At 39.9% G+C, this 21,829-nt stretch overlaps 1 protein-coding gene and 1 long non-coding RNA gene across 5 annotated transcripts in view; one reads left to right on the top strand and one right to left on the bottom strand.

Annotated features, from left to right (window-relative positions):
- LOC122554210 (dihydropyrimidine dehydrogenase [NADP(+)]-like) overlaps nt 1-21,829 on the top strand; it is a 735,384-nt gene that overhangs the window by 335,825 nt on the left and 377,730 nt on the right. For both annotated transcript variants that reach the window (XM_043698867.1, XM_043698868.1), the window contains exons 9-10: nt 17,515-17,622; nt 18,467-18,636. In XM_043698867.1, the coding sequence (XP_043554802.1) occupies nt 17,515-17,622; nt 18,467-18,636 (278 nt within the window). The remainder of the gene's footprint in view (nt 1-17,514; nt 17,623-18,466; nt 18,637-21,829) is intronic.
- Nucleotides 1-21,829, bottom strand: part of LOC122554211 — a 301,535-nt gene that overhangs the window by 64,955 nt on the left and 214,751 nt on the right. The gene's annotated exons all lie outside the window — the stretch shown is intronic.

Raw genomic sequence — 21,829 nt, 5'->3', positions numbered from 1 at the left:
TTGGTGATGGGATACTGCAGAGTTATTTCACCATTCCTGATTCATTTACTGGCTAGCCCATCTCTGAGGTAGCAGGGTGTAACTTGAAACGTACTCAGGATTTTTAGGGCACAGTTTCGCACCTTTCTGTTAGGACCCAGACATTGGCTCCAGGAGCCGAACAGCTACTTCTCTTCCCGTTTCTTATAGACCTTTGGTCTTATCAGCTTCAAGTGGGGGTTCCAGCTGTGCATTCTCTATGAAACAGTCATGTGGAAGTGATTTTGTTTTCCTGAATTGTCTAATAGTGATGGAGGGGCAGCCTTGTGATCTAATTAAGCTTGTTGGGTGGCTTCTTTTAGGCCCCAACCCCCAGCACTGAATAAACAGTAGACTAAGAGCCCGGGTGTCCTTGGAGAAGGAGCACGCGGTGTCGACCAACACCCTGGAGTTGTTCAGGGAGAGGTGGGCGCCGCAGGGAGTGGAGTGCATCATTTCTCCCTCCAACTCTATTTTGATTTAGTCCCTACCCTCCCCTTCACTGTTTTGATCACACAGCACTGTCCCTTGCTGTGAAGGGCAGTGTTTGTCACTGGCCACCCGGGTGTTTTCCTATCTTCCTGGTGGTGGAATTTGAATAAAGATTGGTGCACTTTGTGTCTTCCACTGTGTCTCACACCTGCACACACACACTATGGGTGCTGGGGATAAAATAAGCACTACCGCACTTAGGTGGTAGTGTGGGGGTTAAAGGGAAAAAAAATAAATTAAAAAAAAAAAAAATGAATGGGAGTGTCCACAAAGAAAAAAAAAATAAACAGTAGACTAAGAGCCCGGGTGTCCTTGGAGAAGGAGCACGTGGTGTCCACCAACACCCTGGAGTTGTTCAGGGAGAGGTGGGCGCCGCAGGGAGTGGAGTGCATCATTTCTCCCTCCAACTCTATTTTGATCTAGTCCCTAAAAAAAGGAACCAGAGTGTTCCAACTGGTGTGGGGGTTAAAAAAAGAAAAAAAGAGAGAAAGGGGAATTCTGGGGATAAAATAAGCACTACCGCACTTAGGTGGTAGTGTGGGAAAAAAAGGGGAAAAAAAAGAAAAAAAAAAGAATAAAGAGTAGATTAAGAGCCCGGGTGTCCTTGGAGAAGGAGCACGCGGTGTCGACCAACACCCTGGAGTTGTTCAGGGAGAGGTGGGCACCGCAGGGAGTGGAGTGCATCATTTCTCCCTCCAACTCTATTTTGATTTAGTCCCTACCCTCCCCTTCACTGTTTTGATCACACAGCACTGACCCTTGCTGTGAAGGGCAGTGTTTGTCACTGGCCACCCGGGTGTTTTCCTATCTTCCTGGTGGTGGAAATTGAATAAAGATTCGTGCACTTTGTGTCTTTCACTGTGTCTCACACCTGCACACACATACACCATGGGTGCTGGGGATAAAATAAGCACTACCGCACTTAGGTGGTAGTGTGGGGGTTAATAGAAAAGAAAAAAATAAAAAAAATAAATAAACAGTAGACTGCAGGTCAGGTTCGAGACAGAGAGAGCTCCAATTTTGGAGTGCCCTCTCTTAAATATTTTAAATAGAACAAGTCACCTTCCTGAATTAGCCCTTGCTTGGAATATCAGAAGTTTATTTTTTGTAGAGTTACTGAGGTGGTTAGTTACTTAAGCATAGTTCCATAAGGTTGCACATGTTCTTTAATGCAGGAACATAAGGCATTGCATTCAATAAAAGCACAGGTATATGTATGCATATGACTGTTCAGAAAAATCTTGAAATAACAGCAAGGCAAAGTTTCAATCTGTTTCTCAACAATATCTGTTACAGACACTCAAATCCAAGAGAAACATCATTCTTATCTCAACTCTGTAATACTACACTGAACAGATTCTGTACAGCATCACTTATAGCACTATAGAGACAGTTTTGCACCCTCTTTTCAGTTGTCCTGGTTCGACTGCTAGTTTAAACTTTTCTTTGGTTCTGAGAATGTGAGAACTCCCATACAAACCCTCACAACTTGGAGTCTTCATAAACTACGACCTTTCAGCGAGGATTGGCTGATCTCTTCTGAACTAAATACTTGAATCTCCTGCTAGAACATTGTTGCTATGAGTTTGTACAACCTGATTTCTGAGGTCATTGGATTGCATGTCATAACCATAACAAGTTAGCAGATATCAGTTTGAAGTGGTCTTCGAGAGAAGCAAAATACTGCCAAGGTTGGAAATTTGAAATAGAAACAGAAGAAGCTGGAAACACTCAGCAGCTCAGATAGCCACATGGGAGAGAGATAGAGTTAATGTTTCTGGCTGATGACTATGATTAACAAACATGGACAACAGTCAACTATGCTTTTTCCCTTGTCATAGAGTCATAGAGATGTACAGCATGGAAACAGACCCTTTGATCCAATCCATCCATGCCAACCAGATATCCCAATCCAATCTAGTCCCACCTGCCAACACCCGGCCCATATCCCTCCAAACCCTTCCTATTCATATACCCATCCAAATGCCTCTTAAATGTTGCAATTGTACCAGCCTCCACCACTTCCTCTGACAGCTCATTCCATACATGTACCACTCTCTGTGTGAAAATGTTGCCCTGTAGGTCTCTTTTATATCTTTCCCCTCTCACCCTAAACCTATGCCCTCTCGTTCTGGACTCCCCAACCCCAGGGAAAAGACTTTGCCTATTTACCCTATCCCTCTTTAAGGTCACCCCTTAGCCTCCGACGCTCCAGGAGAAACAGCCCCAGCCTATTCGGCCTCTCCTTATAGCTCAAATCCTCCAATCCTGGCAACATCCTTGTAAATCTTTTCTGAACCCTTTCAAGTTTCACAACATCTTTCCGATAGGAAGGAGACCAGAATTGCATGCAATACTCCAACAGTGGCCTAACCAATTGTCCTGTACAGCCGCAACATGACCTCCCAAATCCTGTATTCAATACTCTGACCAATATAGGAAAGCATACCAAATGCCTTCTTCACTATCCTATCCACCTGTGACTCCACTTTCAAGGAGCTATGAACCTGTTTTATTTGAATTTAGTAAGTGAAGAACAATATATTCTATTTTTAATTACCATGGCGAGGTATGCATGTGACAATTGAACCTTTGCAGTATTATAGAATAGCCCACGGTTATTTTCTGAGATCAGTTTACAAATCACTTGACTTATTCAATTCAATTCCATAACATTCTACATTGAATTTGGATTCAAAACCTCCATGTTGCTACTTCAATGCCATCATCTTCTTCTTGGGGAGTCTCATCGGATCAAGCATGACTTTCTTCACTTTGAAGCTATGTTCATAAGATGACTAAATAGCTCAATGCTTGAGCCATAACCACGCTACAGGTGATGTGATGGGTCAGAGGGAGGTTCGGATTTTCACCTGCTCATTCTGCTGTTTGCACTTCACCTCCACCTGGCCTTGTTGGACCCTACTGGAAATGGTTGGCTCCTTCATCGTGCTCCATTTTCAAATTGGGCCTTGGACTACACTTTTCACAAGTTGGTGGAGATATTGCAATTTTTCAGAGAGGCTTTGTTGATGCCCAGGAAGTGTTTATTCTTCCCTCCTGGAAACCACTTGCTATGTCTAAGCTCAGAGTAGACAGCTTGCTTTGGAAGTCTCGTTGCCTGCCCAACGCAGCTGAAAATGACTGCGTCAATACTGGGTATATTGGGCTGAAAGTGGACACTGATATTGGAGTATCTGATCTGCCAGTGGGCTTGCAGGCTTTTGCAGAGTCAGTTTCATAAGGGATTTGAGATACCTGCTGTACATTGTCCATATTTCTGGTGAATAAATGGGGGAGGGGTGGGGGGCTTATAATAAATGGTGAATGCCATAAGTGTCACAGTTATTCATAATGCAAAATCTGACCCCAGTGTCTGCTTCTCTGAAAAGCATTTCTTTTATCTATTATGACTTTTTTTCAGACATCATTTTAATGAATGGTTACATGCAAAGTTTTGTTTGGTTTAATCAAGAGGTGGGTGCATGTTCTCCCGGTTTCCACAGATTCCAAAGTAGATCACCACATAAATCAACTCAGTTTATAACATGCCCCCATTTTTCCACACCAAAAATCATGCTTATACATTCTGTATATTCTCAGCCATGCCATGCTATGCACATCTCAGTAGTCAGCCTCAGTATTTTGCCCTAGAAGTGCATGTTTTACTTACCTTATCACTTAGTGCAAGAAATCAAGCAACTGTTAGGGTTAGTGTTGCAAAATTGTGTACGTTTATGAAATTATTATAGTTTGCATTGGATGTCCATGATATGGTGACCATCTACACACACGTGAGTGATTCATTGTTATACTTAGCATGCAATTTGGCACCTATTTTTGGAGGGATCTTTTGAGCTTTAACTGACTGAATTATATGGTACCATTTGAAGGGATAGCAATTCAAGCTTTAAATCTTTTTTTCAAAATGAGTAAAATCGCTATTTATCTTGCTTATAAAATAGCTTTCCCTCTCACAGCTATTTATCTTTTTTTATCAGTATAAACTGAAAATACCACATCATCATACCACATGAGAAATGCTACACAACTGGAACAATGTTAACCTTGCTTAAGCAGCACTATTTATTATGCTATGGCACCATTAAAGCTCTTTTAATGATGCATTGTATGTGTGTAACATTAGCTGATCTCATAGAGAGCCTTAAGGATGTTTCATTGAGCATTTTAGAATGGCAATAAGCCAAAATATATTTAGACTAAGTCCAAATGACACTCCAGTAATGAGGTAATGATTGATGACTGCTGTTTTGGTATAAAATCTATCTTGATGTAGAGGGAAATGCATTGCCAGCTGTTCTGCTAAGTTTTATCAAATTGTATCCTGGAATCTGATTAGTTTTATACAGGCTCTCTTTATTTCTGTTTCCAGACATAACTATAATTTATAAATATATGCATGTTAGAAATTTTCAGTTTATTCCAGGAAGCTATTAAAGGAAAAATGTTTATTTCACGTGTAGAATTTATGGACGTCTTTGGAAAACAGAAATGTATTTTTTCCACAAAATGAGCAGTAGGCAAATTGAAACGAAAGAGAGTAGCTTAATTAAAACCTACATATAATGGAGGTGCTTCACAATCAGCCAAATAGCTAGTCTCCTTTTTAGTTTTTTTTAAACTTGGACAGAAGCTATTTGAATTGATTATCCTGGAAAGTGAAATTGATTAAGGAACACCAAATTTCATCTTTGGTTTCAATCATACACAGATACTTTAACAAAAAAATTGTGAGTTGCCAAATAAAGTTTAATTTTATAACCTGGACTATCAATAAAAATGGTCAGAAATATATTAAGGAAAAGGACAAAAATGATAGTTTAAATATATCCTTTCCTTGAACTACTGAATGAATTAATCTCTGCCTTTGCAGACATAGAAATCTATAACGCCCTTTAGAAGTGAGTGCAGGTCTGACGGCCTGTGTTGTTTCATTCCTGGTCAGGAAATTAAAATTGATCATACCAGACACAGGGGAGTACGTTGTAGTATTAGAGCTCAATCTGGTTAACGAGGATAGGGCATGGCTTGTGTTCCACTCAACTGTGCACTTACAAGTTACAAATATTATTGATTGTGAAGGTTAGAGTTTTCCGGGAGGTGGTGTCATGAACTCAGTGTTGCATGATTTTAGAGGGGTATAGTTTGTAGCTGGCTAGTTGACTATAAGCCAGATGGAGCAGGTAGGGCAACCCCATCACATAGAAATAGCGACTAAAGTTGTGATAGGTTGTTTTATCATGGGTCAAAAAACTGCTGCAGAAAAAAGACTTATAATTACCACTCTTGCTAAAAGAACTATTGAAAATAAAATACATGAATAGGTTTTAGACCAAGGTATACATTACAAGCTAATGTCCAAACTCTTCAACAATTTGATTTCATACTATTTAATGTAGATTTTCAGTGTAGTGACACAATAAAATTGTATGGCCGATTTAGTACCAATGTGTTTTCAAAGCAGGATGGGTTGTATTTAGTACAAGCATTTTCTAAGCTGCTCTGCATTTTAGGATTGTTCCAGTAATAATGTAAGTAGTTTTCCCTTGAAAAATAGTGATTTTTATAATCAAATTTGGAGATACAGAAATAGACCAGATATGATCTTGTTGACTAGCAAAATACACTTACTTCTGCTCCTAAATTATATGTTCATATTTAGATGTCTACTCTTCACTTGAAAGAGCTGGAGAGATGAGGGGCAACATTGGAATGCCCCTGTAAACAGGTACAAGGATTGCCTTAACTGATTAATCAGTGCTGATAATAGTAAAGCGAGCAGCATGTTAACCTCATGCTATCTTTTCACATGAATGAACTCTGCATCCAGACAGTGCCAACAACGCTGTTGATTGTCTGGTACCACTTAAAGCGATCCTACACCACTTAAAGGGAACAGGCATTATGGCTGGAGAAACTGCTGAAAGTTATCTTTGAAGAAAATCTGACCTGTGCAAAAGTAAGGAATTGCACAACAAAGGGAGAGAGTGGTCACCAAGCATTTTAGATGCTTTGCTGAAGGTTAGTACAGGAGATGAGGGAAAGGAAGCCCTCCAGAGTCATGGTCAGAATGCTGTGGGAAGAGATAACCATGGAGATCAATACTAACTGTCAATCTTGAAGCACATGAATCCAGTGCCAAATGAAGTGAATGATCTCTTATATGGAAAGATCAGTGAGTGCACTGTTAAATGTTATATCCAATCTACTGTAAGAGTAGCCTCAGCTGCTTCTGAAAACACCACACCCTTTCACTAATACTCTCTATCAATCAGGACTCCTAGCTGACATTCATACACTTCACCACAACCCTTGCATTGCCACAAGCCTCACACTCTTACCTCACTGCTTTCACGCTATCAGCTGGTCAATTTTGACAGTCAATTCACCTAAATAGATAACATAGGTCGAAAGAGCTAACCAGAAAGGGACACGTCCTAACCCAATAAGAAGATGATACTGGTCATCATTGGAATGATTATTGCTGATGCTGTGGCTGTATTAATACCACAGTGTGATTTTGGATGCTTTTGACAAGAACTATTTCCACAAACACAGTCAATAGGACTGCATTGGAACTTTCTTCCCTCAGGTCCCAGTTTTAAGTGAAGTAGCATCATCTGACACCAGTGATGAAGGGCACAAGCGTAAAAACCATTAACCCTGTGTACTATACCTCCCCCAAAGCCGTTCATTCTACCCATTAATAATTCAAACCACTTCTCCAACCCGTGACTCTTTCACCAAAGGTATCAAACACCAACACCATTCTGTGCACATTTTGAGGAAGTAGGGGGTATGTGCACTCCACCATCTTTCCTTAGAAGACAAACATCCACAAACTATGAAAATCGCTAGTACCTAGTTATCAGACAGAAGACATGAAGGCAAAAGCAGTGAAGACTAACCAAAAAGGAGTGATTGAGAAGAGAAATCTTCAGAAACTGAAGCATCAAAAACACTGGGAGGAAGACAGATGAACTGAAATTCTCATTCTCTTTTTCTACTTTCCTTTCCTACCCTTTGGACACAGGGGAATGGTTGAAGCACAGACTTGAAAAAAGTGAAGCCCTTTCTACTACCATGAAGAACTTCACAGTGCTATCATTCATTGCCAGTGTGACATCAAACAAACTCTTCAGCACCTCATCTGGGAATAGGTTGTATGGATGAAAAAGGAAAACAGGATTTTCAAACAGGATTATAAAAATGCAGAAATGATGTTGTCTCTACTACTACAGTTCTGAAGAAAGGTCACTGGACCCAAAATATTAACTTTGCTTTCTCTCTACAGATGCTGCCAGACCTGCTAAGTTTATCCAGCAATATCTGTTTCTGTTTCTGATTCCCAGCATGTGCAGTTCTTTCAGTTTCTTTTACTCTCTACTACTCCTAAGGGAAAAGTTTCTCTTGCTGTACAGCATGATCTTATGCTTAGTCACATCCATGAGAAGTTGCTCCTGTGCAGACAAGGACATCTTGGGAATTGCAACAGAAAAATTTGGATTTCACTAAATATCAACAGGAAACCTGAAGATTTGAGGAAATTAGTTTCTCTTGGATAGTTCATTTGGAATTGGGAACTGCAGGAAGTTGATTCATAGTATTCTGAGTCCCAAACCTGGTTGAAAGCTCCACATTAGTATTGCTGCTGCAAGGAAATCTGATCCAATCTTATCTCATGGCTCAGACCCTCCAGCACAGGCAGTTTCCTGGTGAATATCCTTGCACCCCCTCTAGAACGAACACATCCTTCCTTTAAGGTGGTGACGAAAACTGCTTCCAGTTGTAGCTTAATGAGCATTTTGTACCAGCACAACCTCTTTGCTCCAAGCCTCGGATCATACAGGCAAACATCCCATATGCTTTCTTAACCACCTTATCTACCTGCCCCACTATCTGCAAGGATCTGTGGATGAGTATACCAAGGTCCCTCTGATCTTCAGTACTTTCCGGAGCTGAGAGTGTAGTGCTGGAAAAGCACAGCAGGTCAGGCAAAATCTGAGGAGTAGGAGAATCGATGTTTCGGGCATAAGCCCTTCATTGATTCCTGATGAAGGGCTTGAGCCCGAAGTGTTGATTCTGCTACTCCTCAGATTCTGCCTGACCTATTGTGCTTGCCCAGCATCACACTCTCGACTCTGATCTCCAGTCCTCACTTTCCCCTAGTACTTTCCGGGGCTCTACCATTCATTGTGTAATCACATGCTTGGTTATCCTTTCCCAGTTTAAATTCTTTCCAGTTTAAATTCTATTTGTCACTGCTCTGCACACCTGACCATTACCTGATAGCCTTTTCATATTTACAAACTTCATGTTGTAGGTGCTTACACTGCTTATATTTCCATCATCACGGCAATACAATGTTATCCTTGTGACTTTTTCTTCCTAGGCACCCAAAGGACTCAGCCAAGCCTGCTGGGGAAGCTCAATCTAGTTGAGTTATGCTGCTCAATTACTCTGTTAGATCAGCTACGAGCCAGGATTAAATTTTCAAGGTGCATTTGCAGTTAAGCCCCAATCTGGACAAGATTCCACCCTGAGCTCCGTGTTGGAGTCTTTCGTAGAGGGTTCAGATCAATGGAAATCAGCCACTTAGAGGTTTACAATTCCTGGTCAATCTCAACACATGTGCAGTAGGATTTCTGTGTGGTCTTAAATACCCCCACATTTTCCCACTTTCATTTCATATTCCGCATATCAGAACATTTGGGCCAAAATATATAGAGTCATAGAGTCATAGAGATTTACAGCATGGAAACAGACCCTCCAGTCCAACCCGTCCATGCCGACAGATATCCCAACTCAATCTAGTCCCACCTGCCAGCACCCGGCCCATATCCCTCCAAACCATTCCTATTCATGTACCCATTCAAATGCCTCTTAAATGTTGCAATTGTACAAGCCTCCACCACTTCCTCTGGCAGGTCATTCCATACGCATACCACCCTCTGTGTGAAAAAGTTGCCCTGTAGGTCTCTTTTATATCTTTCCTCTCTCACCCTGAACCTATGCCCTCTAGTTCTGGACTCCCCGACTCCAGAGAAAAGACTTTGCCCATTTACCCTATCCATGCCCCTCATAATTCTATGAACCGCTATAAGGTCACCCCTCAGCTTCCGACGCTCCAGGGAAAACAGCCCCAGCCTGTTCAGCCTCTCCCTATAGCTCAAATACTCTAACCCTGGCAACATCCTCATAAATCTTTTCTGAACCCTTTCAAGTTTCACAACATCTTTTCGATAGGAAGGAAACCAGAACTGCACGCAATATTCCAACAGTGGCTTAACCAATGTCCTGTACAGCCGCAACATGACCTCCCAACTCCTGTACTCAATACTCTGACCAGTAAAGGAAAGCATACCAAATGCCTTCTTCACTATCAGAATGTCTGATGAATCCAGAAAATACTCTATTGTAATAGCAACCACAGTCAAAGGTGCACAATGAAGACTCCAAAAATGTGGTAAAGTCAACCAGAACATGCCTGAAGTCTTGTTTAGGATATCTAGAAATATCTGGTAGTACCTTTCCCAACAGTCTTGCAAGAATGACCAGAAATTTTGTAATTAATCATGATGTGTCACCATACTGGAAAGAATATGACTTCCTAAAACTACAGAGAGGGGAGCTGATCTCCTGTACAGATGCCCTCCCCACTGCACATATCACAGAGTGGAAAGAAATGGATCATGAAAGAAGAGTAATAAAACAATAACACTGTCAATTACTTTCATGGCGAAAAACAGAACTGGCAAATAATATTTGTGCTGGTGCTCCCACGGTTATTTGAAAATTTTCTCAGAGGTATTTTATTCTCGGAGGCTTTTTAGCAATAGGCAGCTAAGTTCCACACACTCAGAAAAATGAACTATGAACTCTCTGTGGTCAATTTATTCTCCCAGAGTAATTTCCAGCAATTTCAGAACCTAACTAGAATGCCTTACTGCCATAGTTGTTGATTATGTTCATTAACTATTTACAGTAGCTACTGATGGCCTGTTTTGAAAAATGTTCTGCCTGAGTGATCTGCAAGTGAGAGGTGGTTGATTGGAAAGATTCCCTTAGAACATCCCAAGACTGAGATGATGGCCATTTCAGTGCCATAGCTGTCACACAGGGTTACACTTTGCACAAGCTTTCCTTTGTAATGTCATAGGATGCTGGATCCAGATCTGAAGCTTCCTCAGATATTGATGTTGGAGAGAGCCTTAACAGATTAAGGTGTCATATGTTTCTATTCTTTTCATTCCATGTGTTTCAAACAGATTTCTGCTTCCTCATTCTTTTCTGACCTGGCGACATTTTCTTTTGAGTCACATCAATATTCTTGTCTTCAATTTCAAATTGCCTCAACCTCATCTTACCATAGCTCTGAAATGCTGACCCTATTCCCCTTCCCCTCCCATTCTCAGCTACAGAAAGTCAAAACATTGCATGTTTTCACAAAGAAGTTAGATTTAGTTCCCAGATATAAAGGTATCAAAGGGCACGGGGAGAAAACAGGCACAGGGTGTTGGGTTGGATGATCAGCCATTTTGAATGGTGAAGTAGCCTCGAAGTGCTGATTGGCCTACTCCTGCTATTTTCTGTGTTTTGACTCCAGCCCTGGTGCAGGAACTTCCAGCCCTGTCTGCTGAAGTTTTCTTTCTAAACTTGTCTTGCCTTCTTCCAATGCATTGCACCCTTCACCTCCAAGTTGCTGTGAGAGGCAGACTAGAAATACATTTTGGAATTTTGATCAGCGGAAGGCGTACTGCAACTGTAAACATTATACATTAGAACTGCAAAAGAGGATGTGTTGATTATTTCTAATTGTGAGTTTTTCACTTGCTTTTTTGTTATGCATCTGATCTTCTGGCACCTGATTACCAATGGACATAAGCTACAGCATGTTAAATACATGTAGGAAAACAAGTTTACAAATTAGGAGCCACTCAACTTCTCAGACTTGAGACGGCATTCAGTAAGATCTTGGCTGATCTGGTTACTCCACATTTCCACCCCTTTTGCTTAGCAAGTATCCACCCATCTCTACCCTATTGTAGTCAGAAACTGCTTCCACTGCCTTTTGAGGAATAGAGTTGATCCTCTGAGCAAAATATTATTATTATCTCTTTTTTTTTCAAATGGGCACACCCCTTATTTTTAAAGTAACCTTTAAATCAACATTCTTCCACAAGAGGAAATACCTTTGCCATATCCATCCCTCAGGATCATATTTTTCAATTAATTCACTTGTTACTCTGCAGAATGCCAACAGATACATACCTAATCTATCCAGCCTTTCTTCATGAGACAACTGACCGATTCCAGGTCTTAGTCTGGTAAACCATTTCTCAACTATTTGCAATGTATTTACAACCATCTTTAAAGTCTGATCAATCATATCCATGAAGTGAACAAACCACACCATTGTGTGTGAAGCACAGATTTAGGCTTGTTCAGATCAATTACTGTCAGTGCAATAGTGGATCATGTTACTAATCTTACATGTAGCTTTGGAAGACCACTCTATATAGCGCTGTCTATATTTAATCGCCGATGGTGATAAGCATCCACTTCTATAGAGCTGCAATAGTCTTGCAAAGATGTTGCCTTGAGGTTTCCCCCTCCATAGTTATCAGGATTTGAGTTTCAGATTTGGTTTGAAATAATCACGACATTTCTCCCATCTATGAAGCTAAATGTTGAAGTGCAGATTTTAACCCCTGGCAATTTCATCCAAGTAGACTTGTATTGCATCAAATATTGTGGTTATGATTTTTTTAATAACAGGAGTTACAGTGCTGAAATGTAGAACTACTGAAGCATGCAGCTGCCTCTAATTGTCCAAAATTTAACATTTTCTGCAAGTGGCAATGAAGTGTAAAAGGGTTATTATGAAATATCACTTGACAAGAAAGTCTGTGACACCAAGATATTAAAAATATATCTGCAGCACTTCATTTCGTTATGTCAGATTGTAAATATGTTTAATATAACAGAAAGCCCAGTACTGTAGGTTTATTCACTATCCAACTTTTATTTTTGCGAAAGGATTCATATACTCAGCATAACAAAGAAAGTCACATTTACGTAAATTATGACATAATTGAAATGTCCCGTAACAATTCATTCAAGAAGCAAATGCGGCAGCCGTTTTGCAGCTGCAGTGATACTACAAATTATACCACTAGCAATGTGATGAATAACCAATTGATCTGGTCTGTTTTCATGGTGTTCTTTGAGGGAGGAACGTTGCTGAAGACATTGGAAGGTAGTACTGCTGCTGTTTGATGAGAGTCATTGGATTATTGGTGTGAATCTGCACAGAACCCTCCATATACCTATCCAATGCCCTCTTAAATGCCCATAAAGAGGGAGAGTCCACCACTGAAACGTTGCTGAAGACATTGGAAGGTAGTACTGCTGCTGTTTGATGAGAGTCATTGGATTATTGGTGTGAATCTGCACAGAACTAGAGATGCCAGCACAGTCAGGGAAGAGAAATTATCATCGCAGGCAGTTGCATCAACAGGCAGCAGTAAGTGATTGGAGCTGGGGAACAGACCACTCAAAAATTGGACAGAGCAGGGAGGAAGAGCTTCAGCACAGGCATCTTCCAGGCAAGCAGAAAGTTCCAGAAACAAGGTACTCCCCAAGTGTCGGTTCCCTGCAACTCAGAGGACCTGTGTGACAGGGAACTCTGCTAATGCAAACAAACAGTCTTGGACATTTGTACTTTAGTCTATAATGACCTGATGCCTTGTGGGTCTCAAGGCAATCCCCAACCTGCAGCCATCATTGTCACCATCACCCTGAACTTATATGCATTTGGATCATTCTGGAAATCAGCTGCAGATCTGCTGACATCTCACAGTCAGTGACCCATTGTGTTATTCGGCATGTTACAGATGATCTATTCTGAAGGCTAGGCTCTACATACATGGGCCATGCAAGCACAATAGGCCATTGGGCTCTTTAATGGACATCCCCAGGTCCAATGGCTCATCCATAAAAAGCATCAAGGCACTGACAAACCAAAATGTCAGATTACTAAATGGAAAAGCTTTTCACTTGCTGAATGTTCGGTTGGCCTGAGAACCATGTATACCGACAGGATAACATTTATTCCATTAAGAGCTAGGTCCTGTGACCCACCCAGACACACAAGATTAGAACTCCAGTCAGAGCAACCTACTTATATAAGCCTGCATTGAACAGATCATTGACATACTGAAAATGTATCTTGACTGGATGGGTGGTACTTTCCATGACAATCATACTGTTCATGCACCATTCAGAATGGTGCTACATATGATTCATCAAAAATGGTGACACCTCTCTCAATGGACAAACTCATACACTCAAAGCTAACTCTGCCTCACTCTCAGTGTCCTGATTATCCTGTGCTCACACCCTATGGCACAACATGATGATGCAAAGAGGCCTGAAGCTGGTTGAAAAGTAAGGAATAAACAGTTCTTTTCCTCAATGAAGAATAAGGAGGAGGAAGATCAGGAAAATGGGGTGCCACAGACAAGGCCAGTCTTCATTGTACAAATGAAGGCTGCCCCCACCATCAAAGGCCTTATGACAATTGGAAAAATGGCAGGGTCACAGTCACTTCAGTGATTCAGCAAAGCATCAACTATGAGTCTTCTGTGGCGATGAGAGATGCCTGCTAAACTCAACCTCCATGAGAAAGAAGTGATCCCGTTTGTGCACACATTGAATAATTCCATAGCTATCCAAAGATATAAAGCTATTTATCCATGTCAGTGCTCCACGTCACAAACCAGGCATCCATAAGGAGGCAAGCTCACTCCATCCTTCCTACCCGTCACCTCCTGCCAATCTCCCACATCCTCTCCTTTTCAGTCCCGAACACAATTTCAATATAACGCAGAAGAAAGATCACATTTATGAAGCAACACCATGATGAGAGTATAAATCAAGTAAAGAGAGACTGAAATCTTTGTCACTCACACCCAGTTTTTTCAGATGCTCCTTGTTCTCCATGCCCTACCTCATGGCTGAGGGAGCGGTAGAGGCTGCAAGCCTTTTTATATCTGTTCATGGCTGAGATGCCATGATTTCTACTTCACTATAGGGGATTCTCCACAGACTGCTAAATCCGTCAGCTCCATTGTCACCCACCCTTGAGATGTGGACAGGTTCTGATCAGGGTGGCCAAGAAGATAAGGGATACCAATGAATCCTTTGATGGGTGGTCCGCTCATCAGCCTCTTTACAGGCCCCAACTGTCATCCTTAACATGCATAACTGTGCCATCAATGACATTGAGCAGTCCATCTCTAAACAGAGTGTGACCCCTTCTGTGCATGTCAGAATGCTGTATTTGCACCTCTTCAGAATGGTGCTATCTAGGATTCTTCCAAGATGGTGACGCCTCTTGTAATGATGGAGCTCATGCACTCAAAGCTGACTATGCCTCACTCATATCCTCCTGCTCTTCCTGTTCTCACTTTCTAAAGCCCATATTGGCTCTGCTGAGGTGTGTGTGCTTCGGTACTGGTGATGATGTTCAGGTAAGTTGTGACAGTGCTAATGCTGTGGAATCTCTGCTCACTGAGATGATCACCAATTCTGCACTGTGGCTCAATGGTTAGCGCTGCTGACTCACAGCATCAGGGACCTGGGTTCAATTCCAGTCTCGGGTGACTGTCTGTCTGTGTTCAGTTTGCACAATCTCCCTGTGTCTGCATGGGCTTCTGCCAAGTGCTCTGGTTTTCTCCCACAGTCCAAAGATGTGCAGCTTGGTTGGATTGGCTGTGCTAAATTGCTCACGGTATCCAGGGATGTGTAGGTTAGGTGCATTAATCATAGGAAATGCAGGAACTGGGTGATGGGATGATCTTCAGAGGGTTGATGTGAACTTGTTTTGCCGAATGACCTGATGCCACAATGTAGGAATTCTATTCATGCTATCCTCTATTCTGTTGCCTGCAGGAAAAGGTACATTAGAGCAGTGAAGCCCAGAAATTATGACAGTTGTCAAGTCACAATGCACATTGGACAGGAATGACCTTTACCTGAGTTTATCACTATCGAATGACTGTACTTTCCAGCTTCCAGCTTCACCCTTATCAATGGTCTGCTGTGATGACACTATAGTAATGTCCAGTGCCACCTTCATGATGGCAGTGATACCTAATCATTATTTTGGCCCCAGATATGAGAGTGAATGACATCTCACTGGTAGGGCTGGAAATTCACTCTGACAATATTAGCCAAGGCCATGGGCATGCTCCTGTATATGGAATTGGAGGTCTTTTATCCTGTTGTCACTTGCTACTCATCTTCCCAAATCCTATGCAACCATTGTTGGGCTAATGTCCTCCTGATTAGTCCATGATTGTTCATCTCCAACCATTTACTTTTTGTCTCCTGTGGTGAATGATTAGGGTGGAGAGGGTGGGGGGGGACACAATTTGTAACTGGTTAACAATAACAAAATACTGTTGCCCTAAGCCACAGTTTACAGTTTGAGCTTGGGTCCTTCTGCAGTATGGCTCCTGTGAGATATGAAGCCCAACTTTAAAAGTGTTACGTCCAGCTATTGGGCTTCACTTGAAAACTTGTTGTTGTCTTTTTTCTTGCTAAATATTTACTTCCGTTGACATTTTAGTGTATTGTTATAACCGGCTAGTGTCATAAATTGAGCCCCACTATTCTTGAGTCATGCCATTTTTAAAAAAAAATGCACAGTACCCCAATTTACCTAACTTTCAGACCAAGATTGATAAAAGGTACAGATTTGGATCCTGGAGGAAAGAAGAACAAGTCCAGTTAGGTGATTTTCCTTCCTGATTGCAATATCAAGATGGTCTTACTTCAGCAAGTCAGGCCCCTGGTCTTCAGTTTGCTTTCTCTGGAAGGTTCCACTGGCTTATAAGAAGGACAATGTCATTGACCTATTTGGAAATAGTCTCTGACTTATCAGTTCAAATGTCACAGCTCACAGCAACTATTATAAATGACTTCAAATTTATACTCAGTTTTGTTTACTGCAGAGAACAGTAGCTTTTCTTTTCCTGTGTGTGTCAGTGCCTCTGTAAATTATCCCCAGTTCCAATCTGCTCAGTTAGCTGTGAACCAATCAGCTTCTCTTGTCAACATTTCCTCAGCTCCTGTTTGTTTACATGTTACTGGAACCCACAGCCAAAGGAACAAAGTTCACAATAAATATTGAATTCATGGCTCTGCATTGATCCAGCCATCCTGGGAAATCCCTGTTTAAAAAAGAAATTGTTTATCATTGCAATCCTTAGTTTTTAAAGGCACAAACAAAATGACATTAGTTAATACAGAATTTAGAGACCATGTATGCCTTGAGTACTCCAAAAAGACAGGAGTGCTATTAAAACAAATCATAGAATCTTAGAATAGAATCATAGAATTTCTACAGTGTGGAAGCAAGCCACTCGGACCCTCAAATCCACACCAACACTCACTGACTTTCTATCAAGGGCCCTGCCAACTTGATAAATGACACAATAACTAATTTTGAAAACTTTCTACAAATTTGTTTCCAGAGTGGCTGTGCCATTTTTGAATAGCTCTGTTCAAAGATGTAAAGTATTATACCTAAGAATGTTAAGCATTCTGCAAATTAATTTCAGTTGAAAGCTCATGTAAGATTGTGATATCAGATTCTAAATTATTTTCCCATTTGCAATTGATGTTTTCTTAACAAATATTAAGGAATATGAAATTGTGTGTTCAAAATAGTGCATGTATTATTTCGTTAAGATTTTTAATATGGTACGTCTTCAAAAATTGAATTAAGTTATTTTTAAATAAAAGACCACTTTATTAGAGAAGGTAGCCGACATGAATGCTGAAACAATTGGAGTTTCCAACATTTTCAGGCAAGAGGGTATTGAATCCATTCTGTTCATTCTAAAAATGCAAAAGGCTATACAGATCTCATTCTTGGTGCATTATTATTTAATGGAGCAATCTGTGTTTCAACAGGTTTACCAGAGCCAAAGAGAGATCACATCTTTGAAGGCTTAACAGCGGAACATGGCTTCTACACATCTAAGGAGTTCTTGCCTATTGTTGCAAAAGCTAGCAAACCAGGTAGAATTTTGTTGTTTAATATTGGTCAAAATATTGCATAATTTGCATTTGTTGTCAGGAGGGCTGTTCACTGTTAATATTCTTCAACAAATGAAGTAGGTTCATTTTAAATGAAAGCATAATAACAGTTATTTATTGTGTGATAAAACATTTCTGTATTGTAAAAGGATCATCAGCAATTTAGAATTTTCTCTTTGCGGCACATGCTTTTTTCTTTATTTTGCAACAGGAATGTAATGTGAACTTGCATTTTGACAACCGTTAGACCCTGTAACATCATGCAACCTATGATTTGTCTAATTTATTTACACCTTCCAACAAATCTAATTTTTTATGTCTGGAAATATATTCTGCTTAATCTTAATGATGTATGGATTTAATAAAAGAATTGGTTTCAAAAATTCATTTTAATGGTCTAAGGACATCTTTTGCGATACATTAGGGCTAACTAAATGCATGATCGCATAGTAAAAAGATGTTATGATCACAGACTAATAGTATTTTTCTGATTTATTTAGATTTTGAGAGTTTTGATTGCTTCAGTGTAATGTATGTGATATCTGATGCTGAAATCTGAACCATTCAATGTAGCCTGCAGTCATCCATAGAAGATAAAATAATAGGCCTCTTTGCTGAGGGTGCTGGGTGTGAAATTATGTATATGAATACATTTGAAAAGGAATAAAACACCCTGCAATGAAACAGAATAATTTGATAGTAATATGTCTCATTTCAGCCTTCTGTTGTGCAATTTTACATTTCTATAAATATCTCCCTGTGACTTTGCGATGCCCAGAGTAAATAGCATATTTCAAAGGAAATGCTCTTTTTTTTATCTTCACAGGGATGTGTGCCTGTCAGTCTAGTCTGCCATCACTAAAAGGCACAGTTCTTGTACTTGGTGCTGGAGACACTGCCTTTGACTGTGCTACATCTGCATTACGCTGTGGAGCTCACCGTGTGTTTGTGGTTTTTAGAAAAGGATTTACCAATATCAGGGCTGTCCCAGAGGAGGTAAAATTCAACAAGCTTTAACACTCAGGATTTAATACAATTGGGCTTGCCTGATGGAGCATAGATTGCAAGATTTCAATCTATTAAGTTGTGTGTCCTGTCACTCAATATCTCAAGCTCAGCATTACACAATTTAGTTGTTTGTATAACTGCTGTATTCCAAATTTAATGTTCCTCATTCCTTTTCCAACATTTATTTAACATTACAAGAAGTCTTTTTAAGTATAGAAAGTAGATGAATGCTGTTTGCCTAATAGCACATTGCCCTATTAAATCAGCATGGCCATTTTATATTTAATTGTTTTTGCATACACCTGTCAATGTTATAAAAAATTTGAGAACAAGCACAGCATAGTTATATTTAACTTTATAGTGATAAGTGTCTAAATGAAAGCATTAAGTAAAATATATGATTTAAAGAAAGTCAAAAGGCATATTTTAACAAAACACAATTTGAATAGAATTTAGATTGAACAGTTTCTATTGCAAGCAGTTTCTTCTAGAGTAATTGTACATCCTAGCACCCCTACATTCAGCCACAGTAAAACTGCTCTGGTGTTTTGGCAAACATTACCATAATTTTAGTAGGGATCTGCCAGAAAAACTCAAATTTGTCTAGAACCTCTGTCCAGGTTTTAACTGGGGATTTCCACAGTTGCCTTCAAAACCAATCTTTTTGCAATCTTTCAGCATTATAAGGCTTTCTGCTACAGTGGACAACCCATGGCTCCCACATGGAATACACTGCTTCATGGGCCATCACTGCCGCATGTCTTCATTCACCAAGAAGAAATGCTTAACACCCACTCACTAATGTTTCACAGTTACAAACACTGATCACGTGTTTATGCCAAGCCTTTCATTTGCCCTTTCCTTGTCCTATTAGTTCATTTATTTATGACATACTGATGTTCGTTTTGTCCTTTGCATTCCTTTTAATGGAAGTAGGATCAAACCTGGACATGGTTCTTTAAGCACAGTCTGATTAATTTTTTATTAAGTGTGTGTATTATCTCCATGAATGCTATTAGTGCTATCTCTCCCTCTCACCCCATGAATTATATGAAATGAAACAACAGGGCTGAATCAATATACAGTTAGGAATTCAGAGTATTAGTGTTGAGAAAAATCAATAGTTCGAGCAACAGCACAATGCTGCCATGATGCAGCCTATTTTCCTTGCTAATGCACGCCAAACCTATTCATAACATCGTCAGTATTTGGTCAACTGACATGATATCAAAGGAAGAAAATTATTTTCAATCATGAATCAATTCTTCTCTTAACAAATATTAAGGTGTGGCCCTTCTCTGATCATGGAAGGAAGACGCAATAATAGGACAAGACAATTGGCACTTTGTTAGAAAGCCCGATAGAATTATAGAGTCATACCTCACAGAAACTGACCCTTCGGCCCATCCATGTCAACCAGGTTTTCTGAACTGAACTAGTCCCATTTGCTTGCATTTGGCCCATATCATGGCATAATATTTGTAGGGACCTTGGGAACTCATCCAACTACAATGAAATGAGTTATATGTTACTATTGAAGGGAATTAAAATCATATTGCAAGTGAAAAATGTGGAACTAAGATTTATCAATATGTAAAAGATTGCTTACGACAATTATAGCTCGACATTGCAATCCAATACAATGCCAAAATTTTGGTTTTTAAGGGGAATATGCTCATTCCATTTACAAAAGTTTCTTTGATCTTTACAACTGTGTTACAAATATAATGACCTTGTTCTGTTTTCTTCTTAACATCAACATGTCTCAGAACAAAACATAATAAGCCTCCTTCTGAAGGTGAACAATTTTAAACAATACAAGCATTAATTGAACAAAGCTAATGAAGAATTGACCTGAGACAAATTCTTTGAGGAACAGTATTTTCAATAATGGGTCTGTGTATAAAACTTATATTATTTGTATTTGAGAGCACTTGCCCAAAGGCTGCCATTTCCAATATTTCTATCTATTTAGTTTTACTGCTGAATAAGATTTAAAGTGAAAGGTAACAAATTTATTGGAGGCAGTAACTTATACTGTGGCTAAAGGGGAACTAGTACATTTGTAGGGTGTACCATGTGCTGATGTTTCATCTATTTACAATTTATCTAAATTACTTGGACAAAGGGACCAAAGATACATTACTACTTTTGTGGATGATTAAAAAAAATTAGTACGAAGGATAGTTGTGAAGAAGGCATGAAGTTACAAAGAGATATCGATGGTTGAAGTGAATGAACATAGATCTGGAAAATGGAGTATAGTGTGGTAAAATATGAATTTGTCCATTTTGGCAGAAGTACAAAAAGAATATACCATAAAGTGGCGACAGATTGCTGACTCCTAAGATTCAGGAGCATCTGATTGTCCTTGAGCATGACTTGTGGAAAGTTAGTTGCAGATGCAGTAAATAATTAGTAAATCTAATGGAATGTTACTGCTTATTAAAAGGTGAAATGATTCCAAAACAACTGGGGTTATGTTTCATTTATGCAAACTGCTGGTGAGACCACATCTGGAGTTTTGAGTACTTTGTTCATATCCTAGTGCTAAGGGAGGATGTAAATGCATTGGAAGCAGTTCATAGAAGGTTTCTGGACTAAAACCAGGAATGCATGCATTGTCTTAAGAGGAAAGGTTGGACTGGCTAGGTTTGTATCTACTGGAGTTTGGAAGAGTAGAAGTGACTTGATTCAAGTGTGTGATCCAGAGGGGCCTTGACAGAGTAGATGTAGAAATGGTGTTTCCTTTGGTGGGAGAGTAAACAATTAGAGACCACCTTCTAAAATAAGGTAGAGATGAGGCATCCTTTTTCTTCACAAAGTGGTGAATCTATGGAACACCTCTCCTTGAAGGGCATCAAGCGATATTTTTATTAATAAACAGATTGTTTGTTAATAAGCAAGAGAATAGAAGTTGGAATATGGAGTAATCTGATCTTATTAAATGGCAAAGCAAGCTTCAGAAGAGAAATACCCAACATCAGTTCCTAATTTGTATGTTCAAATGCATGTGTGTAAGTGACATAACTGCACAGAGGCCAGTATCAATCACCAAGCCACCCTTTATTTACATGTATACAGTACATTAGCTGTGACCAGCCAGTTTGGAGTCGGTCCCTCAAGTGAGGAGATTCTGAATCTCCTGTTTATATCTTTTACTCGGAGGTCCCTGATTGGT

The sequence above is a fragment of the Chiloscyllium plagiosum genome, chromosome 11 (genome assembly GCF_004010195.1).
Source record: "Chiloscyllium plagiosum isolate BGI_BamShark_2017 chromosome 11, ASM401019v2, whole genome shotgun sequence".
Taxonomy (NCBI): Eukaryota; Metazoa; Chordata; class Chondrichthyes; order Orectolobiformes; family Hemiscylliidae; genus Chiloscyllium; species Chiloscyllium plagiosum.
The sequence above is the reverse complement of the archived record's forward strand: the minus strand, read 5'-3'. Positions and strand labels throughout refer to the sequence as shown.